The sequence below is a fragment of the Orbicella faveolata genome, unplaced genomic scaffold (assembly GCF_042242905.1).
Source record: "Orbicella faveolata isolate gen_17 unplaced genomic scaffold, um_ofav_v1 contig_35, whole genome shotgun sequence".
Classification (NCBI taxonomy): domain Eukaryota; kingdom Metazoa; phylum Cnidaria; class Anthozoa; order Scleractinia; family Merulinidae; genus Orbicella; species Orbicella faveolata.
The window spans coordinates 20,193,971-20,206,281 of NW_028301564.1; the positions used below are offsets into that span (position 1 = coordinate 20,193,971).

At 38.1% G+C, this 12,311-nt stretch overlaps 3 protein-coding genes across 4 annotated transcripts in view; all 3 read right to left on the reverse strand.

Moving 5' to 3' along the window:
- Positions 1-334: 334 nt before the first annotated feature.
- LOC149103690 (uncharacterized) lies at positions 335-5,499 on the reverse strand. The gene is made up of 7 exons (XM_089274198.1): positions 5,430-5,499; positions 4,621-4,815; positions 4,428-4,541; positions 2,964-3,077; positions 1,855-1,968; positions 1,209-1,298; positions 335-677 (listed from the first exon to the last, which is right to left on the reverse strand). The coding sequence occupies exons 1-7, from the start codon at positions 5,497-5,499 to the stop codon at positions 544-546; spliced, it is 831 nt and encodes a 276-aa protein (XP_089130324.1). The 3' UTR covers positions 335-543.
- LOC149103691 (uncharacterized) lies at positions 4,876-7,472 on the reverse strand. The gene is made up of 5 exons (XM_089273977.1): positions 7,309-7,472; positions 6,746-7,156; positions 6,266-6,376; positions 5,999-6,109; positions 4,876-5,759 (listed from the first exon to the last, which is right to left on the reverse strand). The coding sequence occupies exons 2-5, from the start codon at positions 7,059-7,061 to the stop codon at positions 5,641-5,643; spliced, it is 657 nt and encodes a 218-aa protein (XP_089130103.1). The 5' UTR covers positions 7,062-7,156; positions 7,309-7,472; the 3' UTR covers positions 4,876-5,640.
- A 109-nt stretch (positions 7,473-7,581) lies between these two features.
- The window catches only part of LOC110051478 (von Willebrand factor D and EGF domain-containing protein-like), a 30,933-nt gene continuing 26,203 nt past the window's right edge, over positions 7,582-12,311 (reverse strand). For both annotated transcript variants that reach the window (XM_089273959.1, XM_089273960.1), the window contains exons 10-14: positions 11,653-11,819; positions 10,894-11,338; positions 9,202-9,473; positions 8,680-8,794; positions 7,582-8,036 (exon numbers count right to left, since the gene is read on the reverse strand). In XM_089273959.1, the coding sequence (XP_089130085.1) occupies positions 7,722-8,036; positions 8,680-8,794; positions 9,202-9,473; positions 10,894-11,338; positions 11,653-11,819 (1,314 nt within the window). In that variant the 3' untranslated portion in view covers positions 7,582-7,721. The remainder of the gene's footprint in view (positions 8,037-8,679; positions 8,795-9,201; positions 9,474-10,893; positions 11,339-11,652; positions 11,820-12,311) is intronic.

Genomic DNA, 12,311 nt, shown 5'->3' on the forward strand with positions numbered 1-12,311 from the left:
CCTCTTACGCAGACGCTATTATGGCTAGTCACGCACTCGTTTCAAGAAAAAAAGATTATTACATAACGAGCACCGAGAAAACTGTACTCATAAAAACATACCGACCGCAATTTTTTTTGCAGAGATTACGTATATTATAACAGGAACATGCATACGAGACGAAATCCATGCCCCTCCCGTTGAGACACACTGCAGCAAGGTGCTCAAATAATCGTGGCATTGGGTTCCGAAAAGACTCAATAACGTCTCAGGTAAAAACTAACAAAAACACCTTTAAATGAGAGCCTATTAAAATGATAACACGAAAAATATACAACAGGATGCATGCATGTAAGATTAAGAAACAAACTACAGTTCTTTTGTTCTCATGTATTTATGTTTCCCTGTTAAAGATGATACAAAAGCGAACTAAACTATTGATTTCCATTTCCAATGTGCCCTCCATGCATTGGACTGTTGACTGAGCTCTATAAAAATACATGACTTTAACACAGCACGATAAGCTGCACATGTCATGATCGAGATCTTTTCTCAGTGAGAAGTTTAGCAGTCATTCTTTGTGTATATCAATCGTACCTCGTTTTCAAGGATATCGGACAACAATTTAAAGGCTTCGCTTTCTTTATCCTCCAGCTCATTGTCCCATGGCCTTTGGATACGTAACTCAATGATAAGCTCTAGAATGAAAAATAGATACCCCTACTGGTCAGAATAAGATATCTTCCTCACCCCCCGCCCCCCCCCAAAAAATAATAATAATGATAATGATGATGATGATGACGATAATGATAATTTAATTAATATAGCGCTAATTATATACTTCAGTATTTATGATATATACTTCAGTTCAGTATATATGATAATGATAATGAAATGATAATGATAATAAATAATAAAATAAAACAAATAAAACAAATCTATCAATCAATCAATAAATAAACAAAAACAAACAAAAGAAAACAGACAAATCTCAAGACAGAGGGAGAAAGAAAACAAGAAAAAAAAAAAAACAACACAGCAGCAACAAGGACTGGGATGATCATTAAAAAGTATTATATGACAATTACAGAAAAGACCTAGTTTGTAGAAAAAAAAAAGCAAACAAAAACAGCAGACAAACAAAAAACAACAACAACAATCAAGCTAAGATTAGCATATATAGTCTTCGTAATAGATGGATATATGTATAATTGTAATATTCTTACTACCTGTCTCTGATTGTTCAGTTGTTGGATGGGCTGTGATAGTCGATGTATACATGGTCTTCTCATCCGTGGGACCAAAAGGCGTGGGTAAAACTGCAACACAGGTTTAAAATAATGGACTTTATTCTGCACTTGAGCAAATGATAGTGTCTCGTAACGTCTTTATCATTTGCAAGAGAACTATCTGGACATGATTCTACTGCTCATAGTCGTCGACTGGAAGCAAAAAAAAAAAAAAAAAGGAATCCAATTTTGAATGTGGTTTAAAAACATGGCGTCCTTGGTATACATGACATTTGTGCAAGACTCTTAGAGAAAAGAGCATTTTTCCGTTAAAAGTTGTCACTGCGAAGATCCAAGAAATACGTGAGCCAACAGCCAATAACCAATTATGAAATTCAGTAGAAGTAACTTCTATAATTGTCATACTTTTGTTCATCTTGGGTGGTAGTGTAATAAATGCCAGGTTCAGGGCGTGAGGTTTGCCAGCTTTCTTTATAAATATTTTTAGTTCATGTTTTAACCCACAATAGCAACCTTACAATGACCTCCAATAGAATCATGTACGTAGTTATACTGGCAACTGGTAGCATCATTGTCACATAGTTTACCAATTTATACTTGCTCAAAACATCGACAACAAACTTACCAGCCTCACAGTGATCTCCCGTATATCCCGCTTTGCAGTTACATGAATAATTGTTGATACCATCCACGCAAGAACCACCGTTGTTACAAGTGATGTTAACACAGTAGTCTACGTCTGTTAACAGAAATTAGAAAAAAACTCAACAACACGTGGATGAGAATCGATTACCTAATAGATATATTTTTCTGTGGGTGTTTCTCTTTTTTGTTTTGTTTTGTTTTGTTTTGTTTGTTTGTTTGTTTGCTTTTGTTTTTGATTTTAATGAGGCTTAATTAAATAAACTGTTTTCCGTTATGTTAGGTCGTGGAAACGGCATCATCACGGATAGGTTAACATGTGCAGCTTATTGGCTTCTTGATTTTTCCTCGACATAATCTGAGACACAAATTTGTGCACCAATTGTTGCAAAACAAACAAACGAAAACAAAATAAAACCAAACCAAACCAAAATGGGAACAACCTTTGTGTAGTACAAAGTACAGTAAAAATTGAAATGGTGTGATTATGTTGTTTCAGTGACCATCGCTTGATTCTCAGAGGGTCGATAATATGCACAGAGGAGAGCGTAAACTATCTAGAACGTGGGAAGAGTAGACCGTGTGGAATCAAACTCTCGAATAGGTTGATTGTACGGTACGTGGCGTCAAGGTTAGCAAGCTCGCTTCAGGATCGAGCAGCCGGCCTAAGTTACATTTTTTGCTGGGGACATTGTGCTGTGTTCTTGGGCAAGACACTTTACTCGCACAGCACCTCTCTCCATCCAAATGTACAAATGGGTACCGGCAAGTTTAATGTTGGAGGTACGTAATCTTGCGGAGGACTAACATCCCATCGAGGTAGAGTAGAAATACTTCTAGTCGCTTTATGCTACTGAAACCAAGATAAACATCGGCCTGATGGGCCACTTGGCTCATATATAGACTTTACTCTTACCCTTACGTTTTATGCATTTCTTTTTAGCTTATTTGAGCTTTCAGTTATTAGTTTCGATTATTTTAAGGTCATCTGGCGGCTCTATGAAGTCATTAAAAAGGTAATAGATTCAATGTTTTAAATTTTCTTCGAATCTGTAACTGCTACAACACAAATGCTACAGTACAGAGACATACCAATCTCACAACGATTTCCGGTAAACCCTGCCAGGCAGTTACACGAATAACTGTTGACACCATCAACGCAGGAACCACCATTGCCGCATTGGTGGCTAACGCACTCGTCAACATCTGTTAATAGCAAATGAATCAAAGAAATATTAAAATATGAAATTTGCACTTGTCAAAGTTAACCACTGTGTATACTTCTACCACTTCCACCATCATTACTACTTTTACTATTACTACATGTATTTCTACTACGACCATGAAGATGACGGTTTCCTTCGACACCGACTTTCGCGTTGGCACCAGCGGCAGCGTCAGTATCCACTTTTTACTTAGCAGCCTTCTAGGGATCTGGATTGAATTCTGCTAAGGAGTCATGGGGAATATTTTTCGCGCGATCTATATGCACAGCTTACCTTCTCTTAAATTTAACTGTATTGTTTACGTGAAAATTTAATTTAATACTATTTATTTATTTATTTATTTATTTATTCATTTATTTGCGTACACGTTCATATTTTGATCGGGCTTACTAGAGTGAATTCGTATAACCCGTTCCTTATATGTTAATGAGGCGCATAATATTCTAATGACCAGTTTGGGTACGCAAGAGGTCCTTTTGCCGTTGAAATGTAATGGACTGTTTAAAACTGAACCAGAATCTTATTTGCAAGGGAAAAAAAACAGTGAAGGTGCGCGAAATACGCGTAGTACTTTTGAGTATTCTTGCCATTTTTTTGATGTTACATTACATTATATGGCTGGCTTTCTTACGCCTGTGGCTAGGAAACACTCGTGCCGGTATTTGCACGCCGGAATGCAAGCATTGGAAGATAACAATATCTCATTTAAGGCTTGTTATTTCGAATAAATGTCCACAATTAGGAATTTGAAGGCCTAGGAGAGTTTTCTTTTCTATTCAACCTTAACTTCCCAAAAATTTGGAAACGGGGACAAAAGGCACGGAAATTTCCCGGGAAATTAAATTTTCCAAAAAAGCGGAAATTATTGAATTCCCGCAAAGCGAACCACTCAGCCGAAAATACCGGAAGGAAAATCAATATCAGGACATATTCCGGGTAAGAAATTTTCGAAGATTTGGATACACCTCGCGAGGTTGTTCTTTTGTTCCTAAATTCCAGAATATGCTCTTCAATTCGTCAATGCAAATTTCCAGAAATTCAAACCGGAATTTTTCACGAAATGGAAATTGCCATTGGTTTCAGTTTGGTGCGTGCTGTTTTACTTGTTTTTCTCATTACCATTCACTAATTCTTAATAGCATATAAAAAAACGGGTTATACGAATTCACTCTACTTAGCGCTTAGGCACAATTTGGTTAAATAAATGATTGATTGATTGATTGATTGACTGATTGATTGATTGATGGTTGATTGATTGATTGATTGATTGATTGATTGATTGATTGATTGATTAACTGACTGACTGAATGACTGACTGAAATTAACTTACCGGTTTCACAGTGTTCTCCAGTAAAACCCGCCAGGCAGGCGCATGAGTAATTCGTTATACCATCGACACACGACCCTCCGTTACCACAGGTGTGATTGATACAGTAGTCGATGTCTGTCAAAGCAAAGCAAAGGAAATAGGCTTTAAGATCAAAACCTAATGATAGAGTTAATTATTAAAGGAAATACGTTACCTTCACAGTTCTTTCCATCACCGCTTAATCCAAGTGGGCATGGACCACAGCTAATTGTGTCGCTATTTGCAAAGCATGTCACATTTGGATAGCACGCATCAACGGTACAGTTTGTGATTTTTACATCACAGTTGGGACCGGTAAAGCCAACGTAGCAGTTGCACGTGTAATTATTCACAAGGTCGATACAGGTCCCTTAAAAATGGACAAATAAAATAAAGAAAGGTAACAAAAGAAGAGAAACAAAATGCGATTTCCCTGCACAAGCCTGCCTCAGAGACAAACTCAAAACAGTCAGTGATTGTTTTGTTTTCAAATTTCTCGGGCGTAGGGTGGACGAAAAGCATTTGATGCGTTTGCAAATTTCTCTGGCCTTGCAGAAAGATTGCCGGCTAAAGAGTTTTGTCCAAGGCCATTCAACGTCAAGGACAAAATAAAAGGTTTCAATATATACATTTAGCCAAGCCTACAAGGGGAGATCCTGGCCGGGTTGCTAAAGAAGAACCCGGCCCTGATTACAACAAGTCAACCTGGCTTGAGCCGGCGATCCTATCGAAAAACCAGCACTTGGGCTTGATGGCTTCACCTTAAATTTTCAAAACTTTAATTGAGGTGGCTCTGAACCTTATGCACAAAAATTCTTTTTTAAATTTTGCAAACAGTTGTGTCTTTTCATGCCTACCAAAATTTTATAATATATAAAATTCACCGTGCAGTTTTAGAATTATAAACTCTTACAGCTGAAATAAAGGGTGTTTTTGTTGCTATGGTAACTTATTGTGTCGCGAAAATGATAACAACGTGTCTACCAATAATTGAGCAGTTTTTTGATACCATGACTGTAGCATCAAGTGACAAAGAATGGTTATAATGACCCATCACAATCTAACTGCTGGAAATTGCTTTGAGTCACCTGAAGCGTCCACGAAACCACCTTCTGTTAGCAAACGCCAGTGGTTGTCATTTTCATTGGTCGTTTACGGGAAGTTAGTCCATCACGGTTTGGTGATACCCAGCAACTTACTTACCGCGAACGCAAGGAGAGGACTGACACTCGTCGATTTCAACGTAACAATCATAACCAGTGTAGCCACTTTGACACTGACAGGTATAGTTATTGACATGATCGAAGCATACTCCTGGTGAAGTAAATCAATTGAAATGAGAAAGCAAGAAAATAAAAAAAATCCCGGCCAGAGGGATTCTTCATGGATATGGCAAGAACTAGGGTCAATGTTAGATACAATTTGATGTTATGCGTCCGAGAAAATTTGGTGCAGTTTTACTTAAGTTTCAATAGTAATTGGCTTTCACACCAAACCAACAGTGATATGTTCGCAGACGGCCAAACTGTTTTGTCCATGAATCATTTACTCACCATTTTTGCAAGGTGACGAGTCGCATTCGTCAATGTCAATAGTGCAGTTCCGTCCACTGTATCCGGGATCACACGAACATCTGTAAGTGCCAGTGTAGTCGATACATTTTCCTGTGCAAACAAAACGCTTTGATCATTCTTGCCATCATTGAATCGAAGCTTACGAGTAAGAGCCATTAGTAAAATTGTACGATCATAGAATATTACCCAAGGTAGAAACAGGACTATATAATTCCATTTTTGTTTTAAATTAAGTCCACCACTTACCATGAATACAAGGAGAGGAACTACAGTCGTCATAGTCAATGGCACAGTTGCCTCCAACGTACCCAGGATCACATATACACGTGTAGTTGTTTATTCCATCAATGCAACGGCCTTGGGATGTGAAATAAGTGTAATATTAATCGCAATAAGGGAAGCAAAAAAAAAATAAAAAAAATAAAAAATAAAGCAGATTTCATCTTGTTTTTAAATCTGAATCTCCAAGTTTCAGGATTTGCAGGAATATTTGCGTTCTTAAATAGAATTTAGCTTATTGCATTTTTAATTGTTTAAACTGAATGACTTTCTCTGCGGCTATGTCCTTATATAAGACAGGGAAACTGAAGAGACGAAAATGAAGGAATTAAAAACATTTTGAGTTATAGGTTTACGGAAAAGGCTAATATATATCTTATGGCATGGACATTATAGCATAATATACGAGATAAAACTTCTATCCAACATGTGTTCATCATGACATACCTCGAAAACACGGATAAGCCTGACACTCATCAATGTTGGTCTCACATTTGTCTCCGGTGTATCCAGGTACACACTGACATTCGTAAAACCCTGATCCCCTGGGCTTGTTTGGATGAGGCACACAGGTTCCATTGTTCTGACACTGGCAGACGACCAAGGATACAGTGATATTAACGTAAGAGGTAGCTTGGCATGCGTCCGTGGCTTTGAGGAAGAACTGTGTTTTTGCATCATTAGTAGCGTTCCATATTAGTACGTTATCGCGCACCACAGCCTTGGTTGGGCTTCCGTCCATTAATGAGACCTTGGCAGGCATGCCTTCCGGGTCTACGACGTCAACAGGCAACTCGAGGGTCTCTTGAAGCACTGCGAAGTACTCGGTAGTTTGTGAGAATTTAGATGGAAGGTTAACTAAAAGTGTGAAATGATATCGAAGTATTAGTAACATTTTTATATAGCGCACGTATGGACGAGAAACGTATCCATGGAGGAAAAGTGACAGATATACAAAGCCATAAAACTATTCCTGAAGAATTCAATGCCGTAAAAGTGATTAGAATTACCTTGACGCTTTGTCCACGCGTTAGCGCTTACTTCTGGAAGGCACTGATAGCACCAGTCAAGAGGATTAGTCTCGTTTGGAGCGAAGCAGTAACGATTAATGAAGCAAGAATTATTCTATTATTTAAAAAAGACAAAAAATACAGTCAAAAAATATAGTCGCTTCTCCCCCCCCCCCCGGCCTTTCCCTTGTTTTTGCATTCTTACATGTATTTTTCGTCTTCTTCTTTGTGTGGGTACCAATAGAGAAGATTCTTACATACACTCAGTAGAAATTTTTATCACATTTCCAAACACCTAGTTGTTTGTCAAAATCACCCATTTCGGGTCGTATTTCCAAATCTGTTTTCCATGTTTGGAAATCAAATCAAACTTGTCTCACGCCGGTATTTCATAAGTATCGGTACGTTCTTTATTACCGAGGTTTTGAACTGTCCTCAGGGTATTTAAGTAACATTATACTTGCCTTTATGGAGCATCCTGTAGACACATTGCAACTCATGCAAGCCGAATCATAGGATATAAATGTGAGATTTTCATTGCTCTTGTGTTCACCGTCGTTCGACACGGATATCATCAGTCCGGCCGCTGGAGTCCCTTGATCAGTCTCATGGAAATGCCCTTGCCTCACTGGTGATTCAGGTAAATAACAGTCTGCAAGCACCAGGTCTGTCATCACACCAGGAAATCTTAGCTCGGTATTGTTTGGTGTCCAGGAACCACTTACTACCTTCGCATAAGTACATTGAAAACACCAAGTGAGTCTTTTTTTTTTTTTAATAATTCTAGTGGGAACTAAGAGATACAAATAGTACACCATGTAAAGCACTCTGTCATAACATGCCACTTCCGGGTTATTACAAGTTATACAATCTCCATGCCTTGTCTCGGAGAACGAATTGAGAAAGGAAAGATGTTTTTTTTTATTTTTTTATTTTTTTCGGTTAGACCTGAAAAACGTTCTTTGTCAAATCAATGCACAAAACCGACGAGTTAACATTGCTGGCGCTCTTAATTCCAAATTGTTGCAAAGAGCAGAACTGAATAACTCCTTTCCGAACCGAAAGCCACCATCTAATGCTGACATAAATCGTTTTTAGTCTTCCTTTACACACCACAGTTAGGAGACACTTTAACCGGAAGACTAAAGTTATCGACATATATAGTGTGTAAGGTCAAAGATGAGTTCCCTGGTCCTTGAACCCAAGGATCATTCTTACCTAAATAACGACTGTTGAAAGTCACTTTCTCCTATTTCAGTGGTTTTCAACTTATTAAAAGTTGTGTTGTTTATGAGTGTGTACATGTTATATTCATACCAATGTTTGGCCAAATATTATATGTAATTAAGTACCCAAGTGCCAGCTGCTTACCTTGAATTCCATCACGTGGCAGGTCATGTTTGTAGAATTTAGAAAATCAGTTCCGAGGACTGTAACCTTCCTACATGGTCGTTTACGCATATCGCATAAACCATCACCTTGTAACCTAGCAATGGCACAAAGAGTGCAAATTAGTGATGTTAACGGCAATTCCCTGAAAACCATAAACAATTAAATTAAATTATATGACCTGTCAAGTGGAAAACAGAAGAAACCAGATTGGAAAAAAAGCAATCAAATCTTTTAACAATTGCCAAATCAATTTGCTTAAGTATTAATGAATGGATGGATGGATGAATGGATGGATGAATGGATGGATGGAGGGAGGGAGGGAGGGAAGGAGGGAGGGAGGTAATGAGTGAGGTGGATGGATGGATGGATGGATGGATGAACGTGTAGATGGATAGAAAACCTCATTTAACCACGGTAGTAGCTTTGAACAAAAATTACAATACATTGCATTTAGGTTCTTCCCAAAATCTGTGAACTACAAGGTGTATCTTTTTAGAATACCTGGAAATTGTTGGTTTTTGGTAAATGGACAACGAGCAATCCTCAGCTGTGTAGTCTTTGTTACAAACACAGGAACCATTGACACATTTACCATTAAACGTGCAGTCATTTGGACATAACAGTTCAGCCACTTGTTCTAGAAAAGCATCAACTGTAGAATTCTTTTCACCAGTGTGATTTGCAAGCATGGATAAATTCCTGGCTCCTAGTTTTCCACACTCATTCATTAACAAGGCCACACTTCCAGTTGCAAAAGATAAGTCTCCTGTGTACTTTTAATGAAACAACACATGAACAAAAAAAAGTATTTCCATGTGCATTAGGCTACCACTCTACATTTTGCTGCCGATTGCTGCTTTTTTTATCAACATGTTAAAATGTAAAGGTTAAAAGTTAGTCAATGGTTCCATTATTCACAGGTGACAAATTTGCAAAGTCAACATTTGTGTAATCGTGTTCAAGGAGACAACATTTTTGCGGAATGCAAGGAATAAATCTCTGATAGGTCGTTGTTTACCCTTTTGGGGGCTGCCTTTCGTCGTTAAATGCCTAGAGATTTGGTTGTGGACCTCACAAAAAAGTTCTTCTATTTCGAAAGTGAGATTTAAGTTCAAAATGTTCAAGTCGAAAAGTAAGGTTATAAAACGGAAACATCAACAGGATTCGATAGATGAATTTTTCACTCTTTAATTTCACAAAGGAGATGTAGATCGCGACGTTTCGACTGCTATACTGCTCGTCTTCATCAGGCCATGAGGTCAATTGATGCGAGTCGCTATTTGAAGCATCTTTGTTCGCTGCTATTGGTGCATTACGATCCTCATTATCATTCCGACTTTGTGACGCTGTTACCTCATAGGTCCGCATTCTAACTGACCGGCTGTTGTACTTTCTGATTGCAGGTATCCATGCTTCAAGAATTTCGATTTCACTATCTGTATCGAGGTTATTTGGATGAAATCTTATATGGATTGCTTCCTTGACCCTTCGTGTGTACCAGTGAGGGTCACAATCAATAAACTTGATCTTGTCCCAAATGGGTAAATGCCCCGTATCTTTTGCCTGTTCGGCATTTACCCATTTGAGACAAAGTCAAGTTTATTGATGGTGACCCTCATTGGTACACACAAAGGGTCAAGGAAGCTATCCATTTAAGACTTCATCCAAATACATCAACAGACATATTGGAATCGAAATTCCTGAAGCATGGATACCTACAGTGAGAAAGCACAACCGGCCGGTCAGTTAAAATGCGGACCTATAGGGGAACAGCGTCACAAAGTCGGAATAATAATTAGGATCGAAATGCACCAATAGCAGTGACCATGGTACTACAAATAGCGAAACGCAACAATTGACCTCATCCCCTGATGAAGGTGAGCAGTATAGCAGTCGAAACCGGTCGCGATCTACATCTTAAAGTGACTCCTTCGAAAGATAAAAGGGTGAAAAATTCATCTATCCTTTCTTCCACCACGATGAATAATACACACATTTTTTAAGACATCAAAAGGATTATAACGAACTTATTTTTTAATATGTATATCTTGTTAATCTAGGTATACAGCTAAGATTATATTTTCAGTCATGATAGACGCTAAAATAGTCATGGGTTGTTCTTGTACGGATGTGGGGAACGCAAGTACCCTTGGGTAAGGTGTTAAATTTAACTTCCAAAGAAAGCATACTAACCTCGACATCAGCCGAACATGTATTAACTAGTGCTTGTACATTTACTCCGATTTTCGCACAAAGTTTACCAATCTTAGTCTCGGATATCCTCTCAGCACAGTAACGGGTAGCGTTTTCCTTGGGCACTGATCCAAGCTGTACTTCTCGTCTTGAGCGTATGTGCAGCTGGGGAGTTTCTTTAAATAATTGGATGTCTTCTTCAGTAAGATTATCCAAATAGTGGACATCCCTTTTCTGTCGATCACACAAGTTTGTAGGTGAAGTGGGATATACGGGCTTCATTTTTTTTCTGAATAGGGTAGGAAAAGCCGCTTCAGATACACTCTCGCACTTAGGTTTGTTGTATTCGCCTATTTTTGGACATAGACACGCCTTGGAATACTGGATATCGCCATCCTGTACATCAGAGGGAAGAGTATCAAAAAAGCTGTCCTTGGACCCTAGTCTATGAAAAATAATTATGATTAAAAAAAAATAAGAAACAAGCAAACAATTCTTTCATTAAATGAAAATATGTTAACTTCTTCACGTCTTGTTTGGTAAATCTTGATTGTTTAATTAATCCACTGTAACCATTCTTTTTGTGTGTGTGCAATTTAACTGCACTATGGTCATCGTCATCAGCACCATCATCATCATTGTCATCCTCATTGCAATCATTATCATAAAATTAAAGCAACTAAAAGCCAACTAACAACAGGTATATTTACAAGTTGAGTTTCTAAACTACCTAAAAAAATAGTTTTTGTCTTTGTTTACCTCAAATTGTACCCGTATATATCTACTTGTGCCTTGACATTGGGTCCATTGTACAAACACAGCCCCTTTTCGTTATTAATATTGCTGGCCCTTGGTGTTTCGATGATGAGATCAAGTCCCCAGTAATTCCTTCTTATTACAACTTTGGAGCCTGAAGGAAACAGGACCTTAAAAAGAGTACGTTTATCGTAAGTATCAACAGATATATTTCTAAGCCAGGTACATTAAAATCACAAACAGAGTCTACATTTGTGCGATCCAAGAAAATAGAACCCACAAATCGTTGTTTTAAAGCACAGCTATGGCGTATACAAATCGCACTCTTACTGACTACTTGTCAATACATATAGTATATGTCATGAAGACTCCAATTGCTTGGCTTCTATAGTTTGTAGCCATCATCAGCCATTGTTCAAAATTAAAGTTATGAGACTGCAACGTAGATTGTTTATGTTTACGCTACGGGGTCGATTTAGCGAGACATAAAATAGGGTATAGATGATGACCACTCTATGACACTGTTGATCTGGTCTCGTTGGACATTTCCCAAGTCGTTTTCTGGTTTGGGTTAGGCCTGTAATAGGACGTGAATTTTAAGTTCAGGTCTGAAACTGGGCAGGCCGGGAGAAGAACATATCGTGCTTTGAAATAACGTAGTG

Bases quoted from the DNA above. Each gene is read 5' to 3' on its own strand.
- LOC149103691 (XM_089273977.1), bottom strand. From the start codon at position 7,061: ATGCCTGCCAAGGTCTCATTAATGGACGGAAGCCCAACCAAGGCTGTG. The intron at 6,110-6,265 runs GTAAGTGGTGGA...TTGTTTGCACAG, and splicing joins TTCCTCTCCTTGTATTCATG to GAAAATGTATCGACTACACT. The intron at 5,760-5,998 runs GTGAGTAAATGA...TTACTTCACCAG, and splicing joins CTCGTCACCTTGCAAAAATG to GAGTATGCTTCGATCATGTC.
- LOC149103690 (XM_089274198.1), bottom strand. From the start codon at position 5,499: ATGGGTCATTATAACCATTCTTTGTCACTTGATGCTACAGTCATGGTA. The intron at 1,969-2,963 runs GTATGTCTCTGT...TTCTGTTAACAG, and splicing joins CGGAAATCGTTGTGAGATTG to ACGTAGACTACTGTGTTAAC. The intron at 678-1,208 runs GTAGTAAGAATA...TTTTCATTCTAG, and splicing joins AACTGAACAATCAGAGACAG to AGCTTATCATTGAGTTACGT.